General features: G+C 44.0%; 2 protein-coding genes across 5 annotated transcripts in view; both read right to left on the bottom strand.

Annotated features, from left to right (window-relative positions):
- mtr (5-methyltetrahydrofolate-homocysteine methyltransferase) overlaps positions 1–9,642 on the bottom strand; it is a 77,904-nt gene extending 68,262 nt beyond the window's left edge. For 2 of the 4 annotated variants that reach the window (XM_055910760.1, XM_055910759.1), the window contains exons 1-7: positions 9,476–9,642; positions 7,995–8,351; positions 6,099–6,188; positions 3,846–3,915; positions 3,625–3,717; positions 1,739–1,845; positions 1,425–1,484 (exon numbers count right to left, since the gene is read on the bottom strand). In XM_055910760.1, coding sequence (XP_055766735.1) covers positions 1,425–1,484; positions 1,739–1,845; positions 3,625–3,717; positions 3,846–3,915; positions 6,099–6,188; positions 7,995–8,279 — 705 coding nt within the window. In that variant the 5' untranslated portion in view covers positions 8,280–8,351; positions 9,476–9,642. Of the gene's footprint in view, positions 1–1,424; positions 1,485–1,738; positions 1,846–3,624; positions 3,718–3,845; positions 3,916–6,098; positions 6,189–6,912; positions 6,953–7,994; positions 8,352–9,475 lie in introns of those variants that run through there. The other 2 variants (XM_055910757.1, XM_055910758.1) reach the window with 2 other exon arrangements.
- Positions 9,643–10,062: 420 nt separating this feature from the next.
- Positions 10,063–27,985, bottom strand: part of LOC129842269 (alpha-actinin-2-like) — a 124,551-nt gene continuing 106,628 nt past the window's right edge. Inside the window, exons 17-21 of the mRNA XM_055910749.1 lie at positions 26,737–26,916; positions 24,777–24,923; positions 22,502–22,567; positions 12,699–12,857; positions 10,063–12,166 (exon numbers count right to left, since the gene is read on the bottom strand). Of these exons, the coding sequence (XP_055766724.1) occupies positions 12,008–12,166; positions 12,699–12,857; positions 22,502–22,567; positions 24,777–24,923; positions 26,737–26,916 (711 nt within the window). The 3' untranslated portion in view covers positions 10,063–12,007. The remainder of the gene's footprint in view (positions 12,167–12,698; positions 12,858–22,501; positions 22,568–24,776; positions 24,924–26,736; positions 26,917–27,985) is intronic.

Here is a 27,985-nt window from a genome sequence, read left to right as displayed (position 1 = left end):
CATCGTTCAGGTGATTATTCGTCCTCATCGTTCAGGTGATTATTCGTCCTCATCGTTCAGGTGATTATTCGTCCTCATCGTTCAGGTGATTATTCGTCCTCATCGTTCAGGTGATTATTCGTCCTCATCGTTCAGGTGATTATTCGTCCTCATCGTTCAGGTGATTATTCGTCCTCATCGTTCAGGTGATTATTCGTCCTCATCGTTCAGGTGATTATTCGTCCTCATCGTTCAGGTGATTATTCGTCCTCATCGTGCAGGTGATTATTCGTCCTCATCGTTCAGGTGATTATTTGTCCTCATCGTTCAGGTGATTATTCGTCCTCATCGTTCAGGTGATTATTTGTCCTCATCGTTCAGGTGATTATTCGTCCTCATCGTTCAGGTGATTATTCGTCCTCATCGTTCAGATGATTATTCGTCCTCATCGTTCAGATGATTATTTGTCCTCATCGTTCAGATTATTATTCGTCCTCATCGTTCAGGTGATTATTCGTCCTCATCGTTCAGGTGATTATTCGTCCTCATCGTTCAGGTGATTATTCGTCCTCATCGTTCAGATGATTATTTGTCCTAGGTCTCAGTAAGGAACTCCCCTCACCTGGTTGTCTAGGTCTCAGTAAGGAACTCCCCTCACCTGGTTGTCTAGGTCTTAGTAAGGAACTCCCCTCACCTGTTTGTCTAGGTCTCAGTAAGGAACTCCCCTCACCTGGTTGTCTAGGTCTTAGTAAGGAACTCCCCTCACCTGGTTGTCTAGGTCTCAGTAAGGAACTCCCCTCACCTGGTTGTCTAGGTCTCAGTAAGGAACTCCCCTCACCTGGTTGTCTAGGTCTCAGTAAGGAACTCCCCTCACCTGGTTGTCTAGGTCTTTATTGAAAGGAAAAACCAAAACCCTGCAGACACCAGGCCCTCCGTGGAATGAGTTTAACACCCTTGGATTAGAGAAGACAGTTAACAACTTTGGTAGGCTACACATCAGCGCCATTCATTTGCACAGTTTTGGATTGGGATCACAGTGACCCAACAGTCACAGGGAATTTGACTGCTGCCATGACAGCCGGTGTGGCTGTAATACGGTCACAGCCCTACTCCTGACCAATACGGTCCCTGAGATCTGGCTGTAATACGGTCACAGCCCTACTCCTGACCAATACGGTCCCTGAGATCTGGCTGTAATACGGTCACAGCCCTACTCCTGACCAATACGGTCCCTGAGATCTGGCTGTAATACGGTCACAGCCCTCCTCCTGACCAATACGGTCCTTGAGATCTGGCAGCACGGCACAATCAACCAATCAAATCTAGTAGCTCTGCACACTACAGGAACATAAACTCCTCTCTAGTGAGAGATTGAACATTTATTGGTTAATTTAACTACGAAATATACTGTCAAGATAGTGACAAAAGACAGAATTCATACTTACAAATATAGGTCTTGGTTCGTAGCTCTCTTCAAACAGTTTGTCGATAGCAAACAGTGCTGCCTTTATGACAAGATAAAAAATAAAAATAAAAATAGATACATTGATTATGATCAATTGTATGGAATCGTATGTAAAACTAGAATCATATTGATAGAAACTAGATGACCGTCAGTGATGAAGACCGTCAGTGATGAAGACAGTCAGTGATGAAGACCGTCAGTGATGAAGACCGTCAGTGATGAAGACAGTCAGTGATGAAGACCGTCAGTGATGAAGACCGTCAGTGATGAAGACAGCGAGTGAAGAAGGTGTACCTTGGCGTTGGCCGTGTCAAAGATGGTCTCCACCATGATAATATCCGCTCCTCCATCCAACAGACCCCGGACCTGCTCAGCGTAGGCCTCAGCCAGCTCATCAAAGGCTGAGGGGGAAGACACACGACCACTCAGCACGGTAGCACCATCAGAGATAGTACAGCCAACTCTGGAGGTTACCAATGGTTTATCAAGAGTCATCTGAGAGGCCTTTTAGACCCTGATGGGGTAACAGTTACATAGTGTATAGTGTAGATCTGAGAGGCCTTATAGACCCTGATAGGATAACAGATACATAGTGTATAGTGTATATCTGAGAGGCCTTATAGACCCTGATAGGATAACAGATACATAGTGTATAGTGTAGATCTGAGAGGCCTTATAGACCCTGATAGGATAACAGATACATAGTGTATAGTGTATATCTGAGAGGCCTTATAGACCCTGATAGGATAACAGATACATAGTGTATAGTGTAGGTATGAGAGGCCTTATAGACCCTGATAGGATAACAGATACATAGTGTAGATATGAGAGGCCTTATAGACCCTGATAGGATAACAGATACATAGTGTATAGTGTATATCTGAGAGGCCTTATAGACCCTGATAGGATAACAGATACATAGTGTATAGTGCAGGTCTGAGAGGCCTTATAGACCCTGATAGGGTAACAGATACATAGTGTATAGTGTAGATCTGAGAGGCCTTATAGACCCTGATAGGATAACAGATACATAGTGTATAGTGTATATCTGAGAGGCCTTATAGACCCTGATAGGATAACAGATACATAGTGTATAGTGTAGATCTGAGAGGCCTTATAGACCCTGATAGGATAACAGATACATAGTGTATAGTGTATATCTGAGAGGCCTTATAGACCCTGATTGGATAACAGATACATAGTGTAGGTATGAGAGGCCTTATAGACACCGATAGGATAACAGATACATAGTGTATAGTGTATATCTGAGAGGCCTTATAGACCCTGATAGGGTAACAGATACATAGTGTAGATATGAGAGGCCTTATAGACCCTGATAGGATAACAGATACATAGTGTATAGTGCAGGTCTGAGAGGCCTTATAGACCCTGATAGGGTAACAGATACATAGTGTATAGTGTAGATCTGAGAGGCCTTATAGACCCTGATAGGATAACAGATACATAGTGTATAGTGTATATCTGAGAGGCCTTATAGACCCTGATTGGATAACAGATACATAGTGTAGGTATGAGAGGCCTTATAGACACCGATAGGATAACAGATACATAGTGTATAGTGTATATCTGAGAGGCCTTATAGACCCTGATAGGGTAACAGATACATAGTGTAGGTATGAGAGGCCTTATAGACACCGATAGGATAACAGATACATAGTGTATAGTGTATATCTGAGAGGCCTTATAGACCCTGATAGGGTAACAGATACATAGTGTAGGTATGAGAGGCCTTATAGACACCGATAGGATAACAGATACATAGTGTATAGTGTATATCTGAGAGGCCTTATAGACCCTGATAGGGTAACAGATACATAGTGTATAGTGTAGATCTGAGAGGCCTTATAGACCCTGATAGGATAACAGATACATAGTGTATAGTGTATATCTGAGAGGCCTTATAGACCCTGATAGGGTAACAGATACATAGTGTAGGTATGAGAGGCCTTATAGACACCGATAGGATAACAGATACATAGTGTATAGTGTATATCTGAGAGGCCTTATAGACACCGATAGGATAACAGTTAAGACAGCTGTATAGTGTAGATCTGTAGTGACATTTCACACCACTGTAGGGCTCTGAAAACACCTGCCAAACGGCAGAGAAGAAGAAGGAAGAAGAAGTGAGGGCCTAAAACAACAAGCTGTTCTCTTACTGACGTTCCTGAAGTCTGGTCTTTCCACCGAGGGAGACACAGACAGGGTTTTATTGGTGGGGCCCATGGCGCCCGCCACGTATCTCTTACAACCTGGTCATAAAAAAACAAAAGATGTGTGAGTTACAAACAGATAAATACACATCTATTTTACACAATATTGTCAATGTCAAATAGGGTTTTTTCCTCCAATGAAAATACTTTCATCTTTATCGGCTGACCTGTCTGGTTGGTGACGTCATCTGCTGCTTTCCTGGCGATCTCTGCTGACACTTTGTTCATACGATAAGCCTGGGAAAACATCAGGGAGTCAAAACAACCTGAATGAGTGAGTGAGACATTTATTGTGTCAAGTCACCTTTAGGAACTGTCACGAGAATTTTAAATGTAGGTTGGACCTCGTCACCGTTTCTGTCGTGCACCAGTTCGCCACCGGCCTGTAAAGAACCCTCAGAGAGGGGCCAGGTCTTAAATCTACGGATATTTCATCCGCCCATGCACGGTTTCGGTGTCTCCGTGGAACGACAGAAAAAGATATTGAAATCCGGCTCGAAGGACCAAGCTGTCACGAGAATTTTCAGTCCCAATGATAATAACTAACAATTATTTAAGCTTTGACCAATCGCCCGAGGTTTATAAGACCCTGGGTTTAATAATAATTAGGCAAAGACTCAGCTTCTGCAAAAGGTCCGTACAGTTTATTCACGAGAACGTTATGAAATCAAAAATGCAAAACACAGTCTTTATAACACACACACAAACAAGTTCAAATCTTCAGCTACGCCTTGCTCAGACAGTGTTTTTCCACTACACAGATACATTGTTTCTTTAAGCTACGCCTTGCTCAGACAGTGTTTTTCCACTACACAGATACATTGTTTCTTTAAGCTACGCCTTGCTCAGTGTTTTTCCACCACACAGATACATTGTTTCTTTAAGCTACGCCTTGCTCAGTGTTTTTCCACTACACAGATACATTGTTTCTTTAAGCTACGCCTTGCTCAGTGTTTTTCCACTACACAGATACATTGTTTCTTTAAGCTACGCCTTGCTCAGTGTTTTTCCACTACACAGATACATTGTTTCTTTAAGCTACGCCTTGCTCAGTGTTTTTCCACTACACAGATACATTGTTTCTTTAAGCTACGCCTTGCTCAGTGTTTTTCCACGACACAGATACATTGTTTCTTTAAGCTACGCCTTGCTCAGTGTTTTTCCACTACACAGATACATTGTTTCTTTAATCTGCAACATTTTTCATAATGTTCTGCGAGCCTAACAGTTTCTCCCCTCCACGGGTGGGGACAGAATGTCCTGTAAGGAACTGTTATGGGATTTTTTATGAATAAATGACTAAAATATGTATACATTTGACTCAGAATTATAACTAAACAGAAGACTACTACGTTACTGTATGAATGAATCCTATTATAATCATAATGCTGAATGTAATGTGTTCCTTGTTAGAAAGAATGGAGTTGTCTTCAGACAGGCTGGAATGCTGTGTCTACCCAGGGAGGGGTGAGACCTTGGGTTGGTTGCAGATTGTCTAACAGGTGGCAGACAAAATAAGAACGCTAACTGTACTGCCATTGTATCCGAGAGGAGGATGGACATTAAAACCTATGACATCATCTTTATTATATAACCTGATGTAAATTGTACTATGATCAGTACTCTCGAGAATAAACGCTATTGATTGATTGATTGATTGATTGATTGATTATAAGACTGGTTTCTGTCCATTTTAGGCTGATAAGTATCTTACAAATTCTTATGTATGGGCAGAGTGTTTTAATTGAATTGGTTGATAAACATATAGGAATTAAATTCCTTTAACAGGAACACAGTAGTACAACTCGTCTGTCGATAGCTCCTCTTATCATTTGTTTCACACTTGCACCCTGCTTACCTACTAAAAAAGGAACAAAAGATCCTTGTTCTAATTCTGACTAAAACTACACACATCATCAGATTAGAGTTTTATGATTCTAATACATTTCCTACAATTATATGGTTTCAGGGTGGAATTCTTTAGTCATTACTTTAAACATATGAATTCCATTATCAGGAACCTATCCCTGACTGACTACATGTGATCTGATGTTGCGATTACAGCTTCTGATTGGTAATCTGATGTTGCGATAACAGCTTCTGATTGGTAATCTGATGTTGTGATAACAGCTATTGATTGGTAATCTGATGTTGCGATAACAGCTTTTGATTGGTAATCTGATGTTGTGATAACAGCTATTGATTGGTAATCTGATGTTGTGATAACAGCTTTTGATTGGCGATCTGATGTTGTGATAACAGCGTTTGATTGGCGATCTGATGTTGCGATAACAGCTTTTGATTGGTAATCTGATGTTGCGATAACAGCTTTTGATTGGTGATCTGATGTTGTGATAACAGCTTCTGATTGGTAATCGGAGTGTTATTCTACAGGACCACCCACTGACCCGTTCTCTTACCAAATGTTCCAGTCCGTAGTCGGCTTGGGCAATACAGGTGCTACTGAACGTGTTGGTCTCAATGATGTCGGCCCCGGCAAGCAGGTATTCCTAGGAACAAACACAAGAGAGGAACGGCGATGCTTATTCACGCAGCGGGGGGTTTCACCAAACAAAAAGGGTCATCCTGTCCGTCCGTCTCCCACAAAAACATTTACATTTACATTTTAGTCATTTAGCAGACGCTCTTATCCAGAGCGACTTACAGTAGAGTGCATACATTTTATTACATTTTATACATACTGAGACAAGGATATCCCTACCGGCCAATCCCTCCCTAACCCGGACGACGCTATGCCAATTGTGCGTCGCCCCACGGACCTCCCGGTTGCGGCCGGCTGCGACAGAGCCTGGGCGTGAACCCAGAGACTCTGATGGCGCAGCTAGCACTGCGATGCAGTGCCCTAGACCACTGCGCCACCCGGGAGGTCGACCGGAAAAAGATCGGAAATACGTCTCAATAACAGAACAACAAATCTAGGTGCAGGTTAATTATTACTACGGCGTGACAGACAGGTGCTTTGATGACAGCCTCACTTTGACATCGCAGGTGTGTTGCGGTCCTGGATAACGTGAACCACTCTTTAACTCCACTGACCGTACCTTGTGTGTGTTGTAGGTGACATCACCGTACCTTGTGTGTGACCACTCTTTAACTCCACTGACCGTACCTTGTGTTGTAGGTGACGTGAACCACTCTTTAACTCCACTGACCGTACCTTGTGCGTGGTGACATCACCGTACCTTGTGCGTGTTGTAGGTGACATCACCGTACCTTGTGTATATTGTAGATGACATCACCGTACCTTGTGTATATTGTAGATGACATCACCGCACCTTGTGCATATTGTAGGTGACATCACCGTACCTTGTGCGTGTTGTAGGTGACATCACCGTACCTTGTGTATATTGTAGATGACATCACCGCACCTTGTGTATATTGTAGGTGACATCACCGTACCTTGTGTATATTGTAGATGACATCACCGTACCTTGTGTATATTGTAGATGACATCACCGTACCTTGTGTATATTGTAGGTGACATCACCTTACCTTGTGTATATTGTAGGTGACATCACCGTACCTTGTGTATATTGTAGATGACATCACCGTACCTTGTGTATATTGTAGATGACATCACCGTACCTTGTGTATATTGTAGATGACATCACCGTACCTTGTGTATATTGTAGATGACATCACCGTACCTTGTGTATATTGTAGATGACATCACCGTACCTTGTGTATATTGTAGATGACATCACCTTACCTTGTGTATATTGTAGATGACATCACCGTACCTTGTGTATATTGTAGATGACATCACCGTACCTTGTGTATATTGTAGGTGACACCTTACCTTGTGTATATTGTAGATGACATCACCGTACCTTGTGTATATTGTAGGTGACATCACCGTACCTTGTGTATATTGTAGATGACATCACCGTACCTTGTGTATATTGTAGATGACATCACCGTACCTTGTGTATATTGTAGATGACATCACCGTACCTTGTGTATATTGTAGATGACATCACCGTACCTTGTGTATATTGTAGATGACATCACCGTACCTTGTGTATATTGTAGATGACATCACCGTACCTTGTGTATATTGTAGATGACATCACCGTACCTTGTGTATATTGTAGGTGACATCACCGTACCTTGTGTATATTGTAGATGACTTCACCGTACCTTGTGTATATTGTAGATGACATCACCGTACCTTGTGTATATTGTAGATGACATCACCGTACCTTGTGTATATTGTAGATGACATCACCGTACCTTGTGTATATTGTAGATGACATCACCGTACCTTGTGTATATTGTAGATGACATCACCGTACCTTGTGTATATTGTAGATGACATCACTCTGGGTGATGCTCAGCAGGTCGTTGTTGCCCTTCAGGCTGTGGGTGTGGTCTTTAAACTCCTCCCCCCTGAAGTGTTCCTCCTCCAATCGCCTCTCCTGGATCATGGTGCCCATCCCTCCATCTAGTATCATGATCCTCTTGCCTAACAGCTCCCTGAGCTCAGCCTCTAGGGAAGCTCTGCTAGGGCCACTACCTGAGGTATGCAGTTCACATGTTAATATGGTTATGACATGTTTAATACGTTCCCATCCCTCCATCTAGTATCATGATCCTCTTGCCTAACAGCTCCCTGAGCTCAGCCTCTAGGGAAGCTCTGCTAGGGCCACTACCTGAGGTATACAGTTAACATGTTAATATGGTTATGACATGTTTAATATGTTCCCATCCCTCCATCTAGTATCATGATCCTCTTGCCTAACAGCTCCCTGAGCTCAGCCTCTAGTGGAGCTCTGCAGTTAGTATATTACTTGTTAATATGGTTATATAAACTGGTTGAGAGAATGCCAAGCTGTCATTTAAAGGCAAATGGTGGCTACTTTGAAGAATATCAAATATATTTTGATTTGTTACATCACTTTTTTTGGTTACTACATGATTTGATATGTGTTATTCCATAGTTGATGTCTTCACTACTTTTCTACAATGTAGAAAATAGTTTTAAAAAACTAAGAAAAACGCTGGAATGAGTAGGTGTGTCCAAACTTTTGACTGGTACTGTATATATATAATAATATTTCTGTGGAGGGGGATTGATCTGCGGGCCTACAAAAGGCCCATCAGTTGTCCATTCCCGAGCTAAGATGTTATTTAACTTGCTTGTTTACATGGAAGTGGTTTACACGTGCCAGGTCAGCTGGGGTGTATTCATTACGCGGTTTCAGTTGTAAAACGTTTCTTAAATGGAAACAAACGGAACGGGGATAAGACTTACGTGAATTTGTCCAATGGAAACAGTAGTTACACGTTTTGCAACTAAAACGAGAGTTTATATTTTTACAAATTCAGGAACTCGAGTTTTGCAAATAACACCAGAGTTTCTATTGGACAAATTCAGGTAGGTCCCTCCCGTTTCGTTTCCGTCAGGTTTAGAAACGTTTCGTGTCCTGACATTCTGACCCAAACTTATAAATTAGAACGGAACGTTCCCTGCTAACTATCTATCTCTTTGGCCGTGTTTTGCTAACGTTACTCTACCAGGCAGTGGAACATGCAGCTAGCACATGTTGACTAGCTCGCTATGTAACTATCTATCTATCTATGAATGAATGAATAAATAAAAAACGTTTGTCATTTAGGGTAGCTGGATGGAAAAATGTCGACCATAAATTCACGTGGATATACAGCTAGCTAGCTAACCAACTTCAACTATCTAGCCAGTCATTGACAGCTGCTAGGCAGCCAGCTCATATCTAGCTAACGTTTAATACTAAACCAGGAAGTTGCAACAGTTTACCTTTTCTTGTTGAACTCTCATATATTGTAGGCGCCATGGCTTGTAAATTCTTCTTCTTTTGGTTGGTTTTAACTGCAAAGGAACAAAAAGTGCCTGACGAGCAACCCACACTGACCCTGCCGGCGGCTGCTTGTCAACTCAATGTCCATAAATCACTTTCCTCGGTCTGGCGTGGAGGAGCTGCGGAACCACGCATGCGCAGGTGTGATTGGGCAACATTCATGTCCGACAAGGAGAAGAATTACTACGATATGTGGCATGAAAATGGAGCTAACTGATTACATGTTCAAGGTGTCAGCTCTCTGAAAGGGAAAGTTGGTTTGACACAGATTCCAAAGCCTTTTATTTAATAAGGCGTTTAAAATCATGGCTGAAAATGTATAGACTTCCCGTTGATGTTATTTTCTTACATAACTTGACAAAGCCTCAACAAAGCCTAGAAAGTACAAATCTGAGGGGGAAAAAAACACGTCCTAAAATAATCAGAAAGTCTACCTGCCTGTATTGTGCCGTAATCAACAGGTTTATTCAACTAGGATATTCAGAACGTTCAGCAAAACAGAAGAAAAACTACCGAAAGGTTTTAATCACTGAGTTTATTTTCTGCTCCTTCGTCTTACACTAGAAACTCTTCATAGCTTCAGATTCCACACCAGCGTTCTTGAGGAGACTAAGATTGTAGTTTTACCCAGACAAACAGTTTGTTATTTTACAGTTACATTATTTTGTTTCTGGCATCAAACACAGCCTAGTTACTGTCCAATCATGAGTCTCTGGGGGTGAAAGTTTCCCCTCGGTACAGACCTAGGATCAGCTTCTCCTCCCCCAAGCTTAACCCTAAACATTAATGGGAGAAATGCTAGACTGACTCAACATGAGCCTTTAGGGGAAACTCGACTCCAATCATGAAACACAAGTTTTCACTCGTTTTGACAATAAACAGCACTGCAGTTCTGACATACTGGTAGCCTGGGTGGATTATAATGTAGCCTGGGTGGATTATAATGTAGCCTGGGTGAATTATAATGTAGCCTGGGTGGATTGTAATGTAGCCTGGGTGGATTATAATGTAGCCTGGGTGGATTATAATGTAGCCTGGGTGGATTATAATGTAGCCTGGGTGAATTATAATGTAGCCTGGGTGGATTATAATGCAGCCTGGATGGATTATAATGTAGCCTGGGGGGATTATAATGTAGCCTTGGTGTATTATAATGTAGCCTGGGTGGATTATAATGTAGCCTGGGTGGATTATAATGTAGCCTGGGTGGATTATAATGCAGCCTGGGTGGATTATAATGTAGCCTGGGTGGATTATAATGCAGCCTGGATGGATTATAATGTAGCCTGGGTGAATTAGAGCACAAACAGATCTGGGGCCAGGCTGGCGAGATCAGATCTGGGCTCAGGCTAGAGAGATCAGATCTGGGGTCAGGCTGGCAAGATCAGATCTGGGACCAGGCTAGTGAGATTAGATCTGGGACCAGGCTGTGAGATCAGATCTGGGACCAGGCTGTGAGATCAGATCTGGGACCAGGCTGTGAGATCAGATCTGGGTCCAGGCTAGTGAGATCAGATCTGGGACCAGGCTAGTGAGATCAGATCTGGGACCAGACTAGGTGAGATCAGATCTGGGACCAGGCTAGGTGAGATCAGATCTGGGACCAGGCTAGTGAGATCAGATCTGGGACCAGACTAGGTGAGATCAGATCTGGGACCAGGCTAGTGAGATCAGATCTGGGACCAGACTAGCATACTGGGTCATTTTTCATTCATTTTAGGCACTGAACAGATGAGGCAAAACCGTCCCCTGTTTTTTATGTAATAATTTAGAAGAGTGCAAACACTGTTACAATACAAGCTTCTCATCACTTCGTATCTTTAGGTCTCCAACGGTAACTAGCAAATAACTTAGTAGCGCTTCTTGTGTAAGTTACTTTTTATGTGCAAGTTACTTTTAATGTGTAAGCTACTTTTAATGTGTAAGTTACTTTTTATGTGTAAGTTACTTTTTATGTGTAACTTTGTGTAACTTTTTCTTATGTGTAAGTTACTTTTATGTGTAAGCTACTTTTTATGTGTAAGTTACTTTTTATGTGTAAGTTACTATTATGTGTAAGTTACTTTTTATGTGTAAGTTACTTTTATGTGTAAGTTACTTTTTATGTGTAAGTTACTTTTATGTGTAAGTTACTTTTATGTGTAAGTTACTTTTTATGTGTAAGTTACTTTTATGTGTAAGTTACTTTTAATGTGTAAGTTACTTTTATGTGAATCACATGTAATTTCACATTTACTGAGTCATCTTTTTTTATCCAGTGAATGAATCCTGCTCAGTCCTTTGAAATAAATATTTCTCCCTACTCTTTAGAAATCATACACTCATGAAACGGCTTTAAAATGCTTTTGTATTTCTCAAACATAACTACCTTTTAGTACCGGTCAAAATATGAATCCATTTCAATGTAAATGTGTGGAACAAAAATGGTGCGAGACTGATACGAGGTCAGGGTGCATTTCTGGAGTGTGAAGCTAGAGGTCGCTCTCCCCGTAGAGGGCAGTGGAGAAGACAGTGTAGTCCAGGGCCCCTGGGACCCCATCAGGCCCATTGTAGAGGGGCATCCTGGCGATGCAGTACTCTGCCTGTTCTGGGGGCAGCTCTCTACGCAGCTCCTCCAGCAGGATGAAGGGCTGTGGAAAAGATAACACAAAGGGACATTAGGGACACACATTTGAGATGACATTGTAAAATAAACTTTAACATGACTTGGCTAGAGAGAGAGAGAAAGTGCTCGAGAGAGAGAGAGCGAGAGAGAGAGAGAGTAAGCATGTGCGAGACAGATAAAGCAAGGCGTGAAAGAGGAAGCAAGTGAGAGAGACAGAGAGAAAGCGGGTGAAAGAGACAGACAGAGAGGAAGCAAGTGAGAGAGACAGAGAGAAAGCGGGTGAAAGAGACAGACAGAGAGGAAGCAAGTGAGAGAGACAGAGAGAAAGCGGGTGAAAGAGACAGACAGAGAGGAAGCAAGTGAGAGAGACAGAGAGAATAGCGAGTGAAAGAGACAGACAGAGAGAAAGGAAGCAAGTGAGAGAGACAGAGAGAGAGAAAGGAAGCAAGTGAGAGAGACAGAGAGAAAGCGGGTGAAAGAGACAGACAGAGAGGAAGCAAGTGAGAGAGACAGAGAGAAAGCGAGTGAGAGAGACACAGAGAACCATCACTTGTCACCTTATCAGCAGCCAGGATCTTGAAGGAGGCGAGGACCTGCTCTGAGGTGTCTGAGTCGGACGTCTCTCTAGTCATGAAGTCAACGAAGGACTGGAAGGTCACCTTGTTGGACCCGTTGGGATCCACTAGAGACATGATGCGTGCAAACTCAGACTCTCCCTACAAATCACAGAGCATCGTATAACCATGGCTACTTCATTACATACTGCCACATTGATTTAGCCAGGTCCCAGATCTGTTTGTGCTGTCTTGCCAATACATATGGTCATTGTCAGGTGACATAACAAACAGATCTGGAACCAGGATAACATTGAGTCAATCAGGTTGAGAATAACAGAAAGAGAAGACAGCTGTGCTACTCATGTCTTACCTGATAAAGGGTTATGTTTGATACATTACTCATGTCCTACCTGGTAAAGGGTTATGTTTGATACATTACTCATGTCCTACCTGGTAAAGGGTTATGTTTGATACATTACTCATGTCCTACCTGGTAAAGGGTTATGTTTGATACATTACTCATGTTCTACCTGGTAAAGGGTTATGTTTGATACATTACTCATGTCCTACCTGGTAAAGGGTTATGTTTGATACATTACACATGTCCTACCTGATAAAGGGTTATGTTTGATACATTACTCATGTCCTACCTGGTAAAGGGTTATGTTTGATACATTACTCATGTCCTACCTGATAAAGGTTTATGTTTGATACATTACTCATGTCCTACCTGATAAAGGGTTATGTTTGATACAGGTGAATCTACCATTAATGACTGGAGGTGAATCTGCCATTAATGACTGGAGGTGAATCTGCCATTAATGACTGGAGGTGAATCTGTCATTAATGACTGGAGGTGAATCTACCATTCATGACTGTGTGACTGGAGGTGAATCTGTCATTAATGACTGGAGGTGAATCTACCATTAATGACTGTGTGACTGGAGGTGAATCTACCATTAATGACTGGAGGTGAATCTGTCATTAATGACTGGAGGTGAATCTACCATTAATGACTGGAGGTGAATCTACCATTAATGACTGGAGGTGAATCTGCCATTAATGACTGGAGGTGAATCTGCCATTAATGACTGGAGGTGAATCTGTCATTAATGACTGGAGGTGAATCTACCATTAATGACTGGAGGTGAATCTGCCATTAATGACTGGAGGTGAATCTACCATTAATGACTGGAGGTGAATCTGTCATTAATGACTGGAGGTGAATCTGTCATTAATGACTGGAGGTGAATCTACCATTAATGACTGTGTGACTGGAGGTGAATCTGTCATTAATGACTGGAGGTGAATCTACCATTATTGACTGTGTGACTGGAGATGAATCTGTCATTAATGACTGGAGGTGAATCTACCATTAATGACTGTGTGACTGGAGGTGAATCTGCCATTAATGACTGGAGGTGAATCTACCATTAATGACTGGAGGTGAATCTGTCATTAATGACTGTGTGACTGGAGGTGAATCTACCATTAATGACTGGAGGTGAATCTGTCATTAATGACTGTGTGTCTGGAGGTGAATCTGTCATTAATGACTGTGTGACTGGAGGTGAATCTGTCATTAATGACTGTGTGACTGGAGGTGAATCTGTCATTAATGACTGGAGGTGAATCTGTCATTAATGACTGGAGGTGAATCTGTCATTAATGACTGGAGGTGAATCTGCCATTAATGACTGGAGGTGAATCTGCCATTAATGACTGGAGGTGAATATGTCATTAATGACTGTGTGACTGGAGGTGAATCTGCCATTAATGACTGGAGGTGAATCTGTCATTAATGACTGGAGGTGAATCTGCCATTAATGACTGGAGGTGAATCTGTCATTAATGACTGGAGGTGAATCTGTCATTAATGACTGGAGGTGAATCTGTCATTAATGACTGGAGGTGAATCTGTCATTAATGACTGGAGGTGAATCTGCCATTAATGACTGGAGGTGAATCTGTCATTAATGACTGGAGGTGAATCTGTCATTAATGAATGGAGGTGAATCTGTCATTAATGACTGGAGGTGAATCTGTCATTAATGACTGGAGGTGAGTCTGTCATTAATGACTGGAGGTGAATCTGTCATTAATGACTGGAGGTGAATCTGTCATTAATGACTGGAGGTGAATCTACCATTAATGACTGGAGGTGAATCTGTCATTAATGACTGGAGATGAATCTGTCATTAATGACTGGAGGTGAATCTACCATTAATGACTGGAGGTGAATCTGTCATTAATGACTGGAGGTGAATCTGTCATTAATGACTGGAGGTGAATCTGTCATTAATGACTGGAGGTGAATCTGTCATTAATGACTGGAGGTGAATCTGCCATTAATGACTGTGTGTCTGGAGGTGAATCTGTCATTAATGACTGGAAGTGAATCTGTCATTAATGACTGTGTGTCTGGAGGTGAATCTGTCATTAATGACTGGAGGTGAATCTGTCATTAATGACTGGAGGTGAATCTGTCATTAATGACTGTGTGACTGGAGGTGAATCTGCCATTAATGACTGTGTGACTGGAGGTGAATCTGCCATTAATGACTGGAGTAGAATCTGCCATTAATGACTGGAGGTGAATCTGCCATTAATGACTGGAGGTGAATCTGCCATTAATGACTGTGTGACTGGAGGTGAATCTGCCATTAATGACTGGAGGTGAATCTGCCATTAATGACTGGAGGTGAATCTGCCATTAATGACTGGAGGTGAATCTGCCATTAATGACTGGAGGTGAATCTGTCATTAATGACTGGAGGTGAATCTGTCATTAATGACTGTGTGTCTGGAGGTGAATCTGTCATTAATGACTGGAGATGAATCTGTCATTAATGACTGGAAGTGAATCTACCATTAATGACTGGAGGTGAATCTGTCATTAATGACTGTGTGTCTGGAGGTGAATCTGTCATTAATGACTGGAGGTGAATCTGTCATTAATGACTGGAGGTGAATCTGCCATTAATGACTGGAGGTGAATCTGTCATTAATGACTGTGTGTCTGGAGGTGAATCTGTCATTAATGACTGGAGGTGAATCTGTCATTAATGACTGTGTGTCTGGAGGTGAATCTGTCATTAATGACTGTGTGTCTGGAGGTGAATCTGTCATTAATGACTGGAGGTGAATCTGTCATTAATGACTGGAGGTGAATCTGTCATTAATGACTGTGTGACTGGAGGTGAATCTGCCATTAATGACTGGAGGTGAATCTGTCATTAATGACTGGAGGTGAATCTGCCATTAATGACTGGAGGTGAATCTGTCATTAATGACTGTGTGTCTGGAGGTGAATCTGTCATTAATGACTGTGTGTCTGGAGGTGAATCTGCCATTAATGACTGGAGGTGAATCTGTCATTAATGACTGGAGGTGAATCTGTCATTAATGACTGTGTGTCTGGAGGTGAATCTGCCATTAATGACTGTGTGTCTGGAGGTGAATCTGTCATTAATGACTGTGTGTCTGGAGGTGAATCTGCCATTAATGACTGGAGGTGAATCTGCCATTAATGACTGTGTGTCTGGAGGTGAATCTGCCATTAATGAATGGAGGTGAATCTGTCATTAATGACTGGAGGTGAATCTGTCATTAATGACTGGAGGTGAATCTGTCATTAATGACTGGAGGTGAATCTGTCATTAATGACTGGAGGTGAATCTGTCATTAATGACTGGAGGTGAATCTGTCATTAATGACTGGAGGTGAATCTGTCATTAATGACTGGAGGTGAATCTACCAGTAATGTCTGGAGGTGAATCTGTCATTAATGACTGGAGGTGAATCTGTCATTAATGACTGGAGGTGAATCTGTCATTAATGACTGGAGGTGAATCTGTCATTAATGACTGGAGGTGAATCTGTCATTAATGACTGGAGGTGAATCTACCATTAATGTCTGGAGGTGAATCTGTCATTAATGACTGGAGGTGAATCTGTCATTAATGACTGGAGGTGAATCTACCATTAATGTCTGGAGGTGAATCTGTCATTAATGACTGGAGGTGAATCTACCATTAATGACTGTGTGTCTGGAGGTGAATCTGTCATTAATGACTGTGTGTCTGGAGGTGAATCTGTCATTAATGACTGGAGGTGAATCTGTCATTAATGACTGGAGGTGAATCTGTCATTAATGACTGTGTGTCTGGAGGTGAATCTGTCATTAATGACTGGAGGTGAATCTGTCATTAATGACTGGAGGTGAATCTGTCATTAATGACTGTGTGTCTGGAGGTGAATCTGTCATTAATGACTGGAGGTGAATCTGTCATTAATGACTGGAGGTGAATCTGTCATTAATGACTGGAGGTGAATCTGTCATTAATGACTGGAGGTGAATCTGTCATTAATGACTGTGTGTCTGGAGGTGAATCTGTCATTAATGACTGGAGGTGAATCTGTCATTAATGACTGTGTGTCTGGAGGTGAATCTGTCATTAATGACTGGAGGTGAATCTGCCATTAATGACTGGAGGTGAATCTATCATTAATGACTGGAGGTGAATCTGTCATTAATGACTGGAGGTGAATCTGTCATTAATGACTGGAGGTGAATCTGTCATTAATGACTGTGTGACTGGAGGTGAATCTGTCATTAATGACTGGAGGTGAATCTGCCATTAATGACTGGAGGTGAATCTATCATTAATGACTGGAGGTGAATCTGTCATTAATGACTGGAGGTGAATCTGTCATTAATGACTGGAGGTGAATCTGTCATTAATGAATGTGTGACTGGAGGTGAATCTGTCATTAATGACTGGAGGTGAATCTGCCATTAATGACTGTGTGACTGGAGGTGAATCTGTCATTAATGACTGTGTGTCTGGAGGTGAATCTGTCATTAATGACTGGAGGTGAATCTGTCATTAATGACTGGAGGTGAATCTGTCATTAATGACTGGAGGTGAATCTATCATTAATGACTGGAGGTGAATCTGTCATTAATGACTGGAGGTGAATCTGTCATTAATGACTGGAGGTGAATCTGTCATTAATGACTGGAGGTGAATCTGTCATTAATGACTGGAGGTGAATCTGTCATTAATGACTGTGTGTCTGGAGGTGAATCTGTCATTAATGACTGTGTGTCTGGAGGTGAATCTGTCATTAATGACTGGAGGTGAATCTGTCATTAATGACTGGAGGTGAATCTGTCATTAATGACTGTGTGACTGGAGGTGAATCTGCCATTAATGACTGGAGGTGAATCTGTCATTAATGACTGGAGGTGAATCTGCCATTAATGACTGGAGGTGAATCTGTCATTAATGACTGTGTGTCTGGAGGTGAATCTGTCATTAATGACTGTGTGTCTGGAGGTGAATCTGCCATTAATGACTGGAGGTGAATCTGTCATTAATGACTGGAGGTGAATCTGTCATTAATGACTGTGTGTCTGGAGGTGAATCTGCCATTAATGACTGTGTGTCTGGAGGTGAATCTGTCATTAATGACTGTGTGTCTGGAGGTGAATCTGCCATTAATGACTGGAGGTGAATCTGCCATTAATGACTGTGTGTCTGGAGGTGAATCTGCCATTAATGAATGGAGGTGAATCTGTCATTAATGACTGGAGGTGAATCTGTCATTAATGACTGGAGGTGAATCTGTCATTAATGACTGGAGGTGAATCTGTCATTAATGACTGGAGGTGAATCTGTCATTAATGACTGGAGGTGAATCTGTCATTAATGACTGGAGGTGAATCTGTCATTAATGACTGGAGGTGAATCTACCAGTAATGTCTGGAGGTGAATCTGTCATTAATGACTGGAGGTGAATCTGTCATTAATGACTGGAGGTGAATCTGTCATTAATGACTGGAGGTGAATCTGTCATTAATGACTGGAGGTGAATCTGTCATTAATGACTGGAGGTGAATCTACCATTAATGTCTGGAGGTGAATCTGTCATTAATGACTGGAGGTGAATCTGTCATTAATGACTGGAGGTGAATCTACCATTAATGTCTGGAGGTGAATCTGTCATTAATGACTGGAGGTGAATCTACCATTAATGACTGTGTGTCTGGAGGTGAATCTGTCATTAATGACTGTGTGTCTGGAGGTGAATCTGTCATTAATGACTGGAGGTGAATCTGTCATTAATGACTGGAGGTGAATCTGTCATTAATGACTGTGTGTCTGGAGGTGAATCTGTCATTAATGACTGGAGGTGAATCTGTCATTAATGACTGGAGGTGAATCTGTCATTAATGACTGTGTGTCTGGAGGTGAATCTGTCATTAATGACTGGAGGTGAATCTGTCATTAATGACTGGAGGTGAATCTGTCATTAATGACTGGAGGTGAATCTGTCATTAATGACTGGAGGTGAATCTGTCATTAATGACTGTGTGTCTGGAGGTGAATCTGTCATTAATGACTGGAGGTGAATCTGTCATTAATGACTGTGTGTCTGGAGGTGAATCTGTCATTAATGACTGGAGGTGAATCTGCCATTAATGACTGGAGGTGAATCTATCATTAATGACTGGAGGTGAATCTGTCATTAATGACTGGAGGTGAATCTGTCATTAATGACTGGAGGTGAATCTGTCATTAATGACTGTGTGACTGGAGGTGAATCTGTCATTAATGACTGGAGGTGAATCTGCCATTAATGACTGGAGGTGAATCTATCATTAATGACTGGAGGTGAATCTGTCATTAATGACTGGAGGTGAATCTGTCATTAATGACTGGAGGTGAATCTGTCATTAATGACTGTGTGACTGGAGGTGAATCTGTCATTAATGACTGGAGGTGAATCTGCCATTAATGACTGTGTGACTGGAGGTGAATCTGTCATTAATGACTGTGTGTCTGGAGGTGAATCTGTCATTACTGACTGGAGGTGAATCTGTCATTAATGACTGGAGGTGAATCTGTCATTAATGACTGGAGGTGAATCTATCATTAATGACTGGAGGTGAATCTGTCATTAATGACTGGAGGTGAATCTGTCATTAATGACTGGAGGTGAATCTGTCATTAATGACTGGAGGTGAATCTGTCATTAATGACTGGAGGTGAATCTGTCATTAATGACTGTGTGTCTGGAGGTGAATCTGTCATTAATGACTGGAGGTGAATCTGTCATTAATGACTAGAGGTGAATCTGTCATTAATGACTAGAGGTGAATCTATCATTAATGACTGTGTGTCTGGAGGTGAATCTGTCATTAATGACTGGAGGTGAATCTGTCATTAATGACTGGAGGTGAATCTGTCATTAATGACTGGAGGTGAATCTATCATTAATGACTGGAGGTGAATCTGTCATTAATGACTGGAGGTGAATCTGTCATTAATGACTGGAGGTGAATCTGTCATTAATGACTGGAGGTGAATCTGTCATTAATGACTGGAGGTGAATCTGTCATTAATGACTGGAGGTGAATCTGTCATTAATGACTGTGTGTCTGGAGGTGAATCTGTCATTAATGACTGGAGGTGAATCTGTCATTAATGACTGGAGGTGAATCTATCATTAATGACTGGAGGTGAATCTGTCATTAATGACTAGAGGTGAATCTGTCATTAATGACTAGAGGTGAATCTGTCATTAATGACTGGAGGTGAATCTATCATTAATGTCTGGAGGTGAATCTGTCATTAATGACTGGAGGTGAATCTGTCATTAATGACTGGAGGTGAATCTATCATTAATGACTGGAGGTGAATCTGTCATTAATGACTAGAGGTGAATCTGTCATTAATGACTGGAGGTGAATCTGTCATTAATGACTGGAGGTGAATCTGCCATTAATGACTAGAGGTGAATCTGTCATTAATGACTGGAGGTGAATCTGTCATTAATGACTGGAGGTGAATCTGTCATTAATGACTGGAGGTGAATCTACCATTAATGACTGGAGGTGAATCTGTCATTAATGACTGGAGGTGAATCTATCATTAATGACTGGAGGTGAATCTATCATTAATGACTGGAGGTGAATCTGCCATTAATGACTGGAGGTGAATCTGCCATTAATGACTGGAGGTGAATCTATCATTAATGACTGGAGGTGAATCTATCATTAATGACTGGAGGTGAATCTGTCATTAATGACTGGAGGTGAATCTGTCATTAATGACTGTGTGTCTTTCAGACATGTTGAACTACAGCCAGCTGTTCTCTCTCTCTCTGTCCTCGTTGACACAGCGTCTGCATCCCAAATGGCAGCCTATTCCCTATGAAGTGCACTACCTATTCACTATCTAGTGCACTACCTATTCCCTAAATAGTGCACTACCTATTCCCTATATAGTGCACTACCTATTCCCTATATAGTGCACTACCTATTCCCTAAATAGTGCACTACCTATTCCCTATATAGTGCACTACCTATTCCCTATATTGTGCACTACCTATTCCCTATATAGTGCACTACCTATTCCCTATATAGTGCACTACCTATTCCCTATATAGTGCACTACCTATTCCCTATATAGTGCACTACCTATTCCCTATATAGTGCACTACCTTTGACCAGAGCCCTGTGAACCCTATGGTCCCTGGTCAACAGTAGTGCACTATATAGTGAACAGAGAGCCGTTTGAGTCACACCAGCCACTGAGTGACACTACCAGCTGGCCATACCAGCTATGTGTGCTGCTACCCTGGAATAGAAACACCACTGACACCAATACTCAGCATATCTGGAGGCCATTTTGGATCAGAATCAACAGATTCACACTGAAACACCACTGACACCAATACTCAGCATATCTGGAGGCCATTTTGGATCAGAATCAACAGTTTTACACTGAAACACCACTGACACCAATACTCAGCATATCTGGAGGCCATTTTGGATCAGAATCAACAGTTTTACACTGAAACACCACTGACACCTATACTCAGCATATCTGGAGGCCATTTTGGATCAGAATCAACAGATTCACACTGAAACACCACTGACACCTATACTCAGCATATCTGGAGGCCATTTTGGATCAGAATCAACAGATTCACACTGAAACACCACTGACACCAATACTCAGCATATCTGGAGGCCATTTTGGATCAGGATCAACAGTTTTACACTGAAACACCACTGACACCTATACTCAGCATATCTGGAGGCCATTTTGGATCAGGATCAACAGATTCACACTAAAACACCACTGACACCAATACTCAGCATATCTGGAGGCCATTTTGGATCAGAATCAACAGTTTTACACTGAAACACCACTGACACCAATACTCAGCATATCTGGAGGCCATTTTGGATCAGAATCAACAGTTTTACACTGAAACACCACTGACACCAATACTCAGCATATCTGGAGGCCATTTTGGATCAGAATCAACAGATTCACACTGAAACACCACTGACACCAATACTCAGCATATCTGGAGGCCATTTTGGATCAGGATCAACAGATTCACACTGAAACACCACTGACACCTATACTCAGCATATCTGGAGGCCATTTTGGATCAGAATCAACAGATTCACACTGAAACACCACTGACACCTATACTCAGCATATCTGGAGGCCATTTTGGATCAGGATCAACAGATTCACACTGAAACACCACTGACACCTATACTCAGCATATCTGGAGGCCATTTTGGATCAGAATCAACAGTTTTACACTGATTCCTGGGCATTTTAAATACACTGACAGATAATATTGATCATTCTGGAAAAAAAGGTAGTCACTTTTATTAAAGATTAAGGTTACTTTAACAGTGACAGACATTTTTGTGGCACCCTTGTGGCAGTCTCATGACAGTCCTATGACAGCTCATTCTATGTATTTACCAGATCATAGCCCATGGAGATCAGACAGGCTCTGAAGTCATCTGTCTCCATGCCTCCTTTCTTCTTCTGCAGGGTGGAGGGGAGGAGGAGGAGGAGGGAGAGGGGGAGGAGGAGGAGGAGGAGGGGGAGAGGAGGTGGGGAGAGAGGAGGAGGAGGGAGAGGAGGAGGAGGGAGAGGGGGAGGAGGGAGAGGAGGAGGAGGGAGAGGAGGAGGAGGGAGAGGAGGAGGAGGAGGGAGAGGGGGAGGAGGAGGAGGGAGAGGGGGATGAGGGGGAGGAGGAGGAGGAGCGGGGGGAGGAGAGGAGGGAGAGGAGAAGGAGGAGGAGGAGGGAGAGGAGGAGGAGGGAGAGGAGGAGGAGGAGGAGGGAGAGGTAGAGGAGGAGGGGAGGAGGGAGAGGAGGAAAAGGGAGAGGAGGTGAGAGGAAGAGTGTGGATATGACAAGGAGAGGAAGAGAGGTATGGCAGGCAGACACAGACAGACAGACAGACAGACAGACAGACAGACAGACAGACAGACAGAGAACAGAGAACAGAGAGAAAAGAAAATTAATTGAGTGTCTTTGATGAGAGGAGGGCCTGTGATAAACACCATGTCATTGTTTCTCTAACAGAGAGATATATTGCCTTCCAACGATAACTACAGCACAAACAATTGGATACAGCACACACAATACTATATATACACATCTGGGCCCGTATTCAGGGAGCGTCCCAGAGTAGGAATGTTGATCTAGGATCAGGTCATAAATAGTCTCAGAGTAGGAGTGTTGATCTAGGATCAGGTCATAAATAGTCTCAGTAGGAGTGTTGATCTAGGATCAGATCATACAGAGTCTCAGAGTAGGAATGTTGATCTAGGATCAGGTCATAAAGAGTCTCAGTATGAGTGGTGATCTAGGATCAGGTCATAAAGAGTCCCAGTAGGAGTGGTGATCTAGGATCAGGTCATAGTCTCAGTAGGAGTGTTGATCTAGGATCAGGTCATAAAGAGTCTCAGTAGGAGTGGTGATCTAGGATCAGGTCATAGTCTCAGTAGGAGTGGTGATCTAGGATCAGGTCATAAAGAGTCTCAGAGTAGGAGTGTTGATCTAGGATCAGGTCATAAAGAGTCTCAGTAGGAGTGTTGATCTAGGATCAGGTCATAAAGAGTCTCAGTAGGAGTGGTGATCTAGGATCAGGTCATAAAGAGTCTCAGGGGTGGTGATCTAGGATCAGGTCATAAAGAGTCTCAGAGTAGGAGTGTTGATCTAGGATCAGGTCATAGTCTCAGTAGGAGTGGTGATCTAGGATCAGGTCATAGTCTCAGTAGAAGTGGTGATCTAGGATCAATTTATATTAAAGTATGTGGATAAGGGTGACCTGATCCTAGATCATGCCAGGGGGAGGAGTTACTGTTTAGTAACAGGTCAGTACCTGGTTGTTATCTCACCCAGACTGATCAGGGCGGTCTGCAGGCTGCCACACAGCCACTCAGCCAACACACGCACGCACGCACGCACGCACGCACGCACGCACGCACGCACGCACACACGCACACACACACACACACACACACACACACACACACACACACACACACACAGGATCCATGGTGTCAGTGAAAGTGAGCAGATTAGTTGAATGTCATTAGCATGGATTGTGTTTTGATCTGTAACGTCCCCTAATATTACAAACATTTGACAAAATACGAAGAAGTGAGTTACAAATCACAAGCGGTCAAGGCCTTGAGTTAGATAAGTCACCTTCCTGGACTTAGATACAATAAATGTCATTGCCACACAGGAAAAGGACAGAGACACTGAAGACACAGAGGGGTACATAACCCTGTCGAAGTGGGTTAGGGTCAGGGATACTGGAAAGACACGGAGGGACACGGAGGGACACAGAGGGAGACAGAGGGAGACGGAGGGACATGGAGGGACACGGAGGGACACGGAGGGACACAGAGGGAGACAGAGGGAGACGGAGGGACATGGAGGGACACGGAGGGACACGGGAAAGACACGGAGGGACATGGAGGGACATGGCTGGACACAGAGGGACACGGGGGGAGACGGAGGGACACAGAGGGACACGGGGGGACACGGAGGGACACAGAGGGACACGGAGGGAGACGGAGGGACACAGAACCCTGTCAAAGTGGGTTAGGGTCAGGGACACGGAGGGACACTGGACAGACACGGAGGGACACAGAGGGACACGGAGGGACACAGAGGGACACAGAGGGACACGGAGGGACACGGAGGGACACGGAGGGAGACGGAGGGACACAGTACCCTGTCGAAGTGAGTGAAAGACTGGCGGAACTCGTTCATCTGTTGCTGGCTGATGCCCTTAGCGTCACGCGTCAGAATCTGGGTCTCGATCTCATTGATGGTTCTAGCGATGGTGGTCAACAGCTGCTCCCAACCCACACGGATATGCTGCAGAGAGAGAGAGAGAGAGAGAGAGAGACAGGGAGAGAGAGAGAGAGAGCCAAGTCACAGGGTGGGATCTGAACCCCGGTCTCCCGGGCACAAGGCCGAAGGCCAAGTTACAGGGTGGGATCTGAACCCCGGTCTACCGGGCACAAGGCCAAAGGCCAAGTTACAGGGAGGGATCTGAACCCCGGTCTACCGGGCACAAGGCCAAAGGCCAAGTTACAGGGTGGGATCTGAACCCCGGTTTACCGGGCACAAGTCCAAGTCACAGGGTGGGATCTGAACCCGGGTCTACTGGGCACAAGGCCGAAGGCCAAGTTACAGGGTGGGATCTGAACCCCGGTCTCCCGGGCACAAGGCCGAAGGCCAAGTTACAGGGTGGGATCTGAACCTGGGTCTACCGGGCACAAGGCCGAAGGCCAAGTTACAGGGTGGGATCTGAACCCCGGTCTACCGGGCACAAGGCCGAAGGCCAAGTCACAGGGTGGGATCTGAACCCCGGTCTACCAGGCACAAGGCCAAGTTACAGGGTGGGATCTGAACCCCGGTCTACCGGGCACAAGGCCAAGTCACAGGGTGGGATCTGAACCCCGGTCTACCGGGCACAAGGCCGAAGGCCAAGTTACAGGGTGGGATCTGAACCCCGGTCTACCGTGCACAAGTCCAAGTCACAGGGTGGGATCTGAACCCCGGTCTACCGGGCACAAGGCCAAGTTACAGGGTGGGATCTGAACCCCGGTCTACCGGGCACAAGGCCGAAGGCCAAGTCACAGGGTGGGATCTGAACCCCGGTCTACCGGGCACAAGGCCGAAGGCCAAGTTACAGGGAGGGATCTGAACCCCGGTCTACCGTGCACAAGTCCAAGTCACAGGGTGGGATCTGAACCCAGGTCTACCGGGCACAAGGCCAAGTTACAGGGTGGGATCTGAACCCCGGTCTACCGGGCACAAGGCCGAAGGCCAAGTCACAGGGTGGGATCTGAACCCCGGTCTACCGTGCACAAGGCCAAGTTACAGGGAGGGATCTGAACCCCGGTCTACCGTGCACAAGGCCAAGTCACAGGGTGGGATCTGAACCAGGGTCTACCGGGCACAAGGCCAAGTTACAGGGAGGGATCTGAACCCAGGTCTACCGGGCACAAGGCCAAGTTACAGGGTGGGATCTGAACCCGGGTCTACCGGGCACAAGGCCAAGTTACAGGGAGGGATCTGAACCCCGGTCTACCGGGCACAAGGCCAAGTTACAGGGAGGGATCTGAACCCCGGTCTACCGGGCACAAGGCCAAGTTACAGGGAGGGATCTGAACCCGGGTCTACCGGGCACAAGGCCAAGTTACAGGGTGGGATCTGAACCAGGGTCTACCGGGCACAAGGCCAAGTTACAGGGAGGGATCTGAACCCGGGTCTACCGGGCACAATGCCAAGTTACAGGGTGGGATCTGAACCCGGGTCTACCGGGCACAAGGCCAAGTTACAGGGAGGGATCTGAACCCGGGTCTACCGGGCACAAGGCCAAGTTACAGGGAGGGATCTGAACCCCGGTCTACCGGGCACAAGGCCAAGTCACAGGGTGGGATCTGAACCCGGGTCTACCGGGCACAAGGCCAAGTTACAGGGAGGGATCTGAACCCCGGTCTACTGGGCACAAGGCCGAAGGCCAAGTTACAGGGTGGGATCTGAACCCCGGTCTACCACTTGAAAAAACAACAGCTTAACCATTAGGCCAAGAGTAGTAAGGTAATGTGATCATAAAACAGATCCCAAACATTTTCTTTGTGAGAATTATCTCTGAATCGTCCCATAATAAGCTACGTACCTCCATGGTGTAGTTGGTGTGTTTGTTGTCGAAGACCAGGAACTCTTGGATGTGTTGATGGTCTCCCTCTAGCTTGTCGATGTTGGGCTTGTAGTTGATGATGACCAGTTCAAACTGCTTCAGTTGACTCATCTGGTCCTCCAGAGAACCTGCGATGTCAACGGAACTACGACCCATCTCCTGGTGGAGAGAGGAGGAGAAAAACGTCGCCGGCACTATCGGACGCGTCCCAAAATGGCTCCCTATTCCCTATATAGAACACTACTTTAGACCGGAGCCCTATGGAACCCTATTCCCTATATAGTGCACTACTTTAGACTAGAGCCCTATGGAACCCCATTCCCTATATAGTGCACTACTTTAGACTAGAGCCCTATGGAACCCCATTGCCTACATAGTGCACTACTTTAGACTAGAGCCCTATGGAACCCCATTCCCTATATAGTGCACTACTTTAGACCAGAGCCCTATGGAACACCATTCCCTATATAGTGCACTACTTTAGACCAGGGCCCTATGGAACCCTGTTCCCTATATAGTGCACTACTTTAGACCAGGGCCCTATGGAACCCTGTTCCCTATATAGTGCACTACTTTAGACTAGAGCCCTATGGCACCCTATTCCCTATATAGTGCACTACTTTTTTTTGCCTAGGGTCCATAGGCCTCTGGTTAAAAGTAGTGCACTATATAAGGGGATAGGGAGGCATTTTGGTACGTAGCACTTTGTGTTCGTGTCCAGAACATCCCCTGAGCTGCAGGCCAGTGTTTAGCATCTGGTAAAGACATGATGGTTGCTATGTTGGATGGTTGGTGGGTTATCAATATGCAGCTTGGGCACTAGGTGCCAGTGTTTAGCATCTGTTAAAGACAGGATGGTTGGTTGGTTGGTGGGTTATCAATATGCAACTTGGGCACTAGGTGCTAGTGTTTAGCATCTGTTAAAGACAGGATGGTGGGTGGGTTATCAATATGCAGCTTGGACACTAGGTGCTAGTGTTTAGCATCTGGTAAAGACATGATGGTTGCTATGTTGGATGGTTGGTGGGTTATCAATATGCAGCTTGGGCATTACAATTACATCCATTCAGGAAGTCAACTGAAAATCCAAATTCCAATATTTCGTTCCCGAATGGACTGAATTGAAATGGAATTGATCCTGCCAACCCTAGAAGGTACAGATCCCCTACAGGTGTACAGCACAGGAGGCAGGTGAGGGGAGGACAGCTCATAATAACGTCTGTAATGG

Source organism: Salvelinus fontinalis, unplaced genomic scaffold, assembly GCF_029448725.1.
Source record: "Salvelinus fontinalis isolate EN_2023a unplaced genomic scaffold, ASM2944872v1 scaffold_0028, whole genome shotgun sequence".
Classification (NCBI taxonomy): Eukaryota; Metazoa; Chordata; class Actinopteri; order Salmoniformes; family Salmonidae; genus Salvelinus; species Salvelinus fontinalis.
The sequence above is the reverse complement of the archived record's forward strand: the minus strand, read 5'-3'. Positions and strand labels throughout refer to the sequence as shown.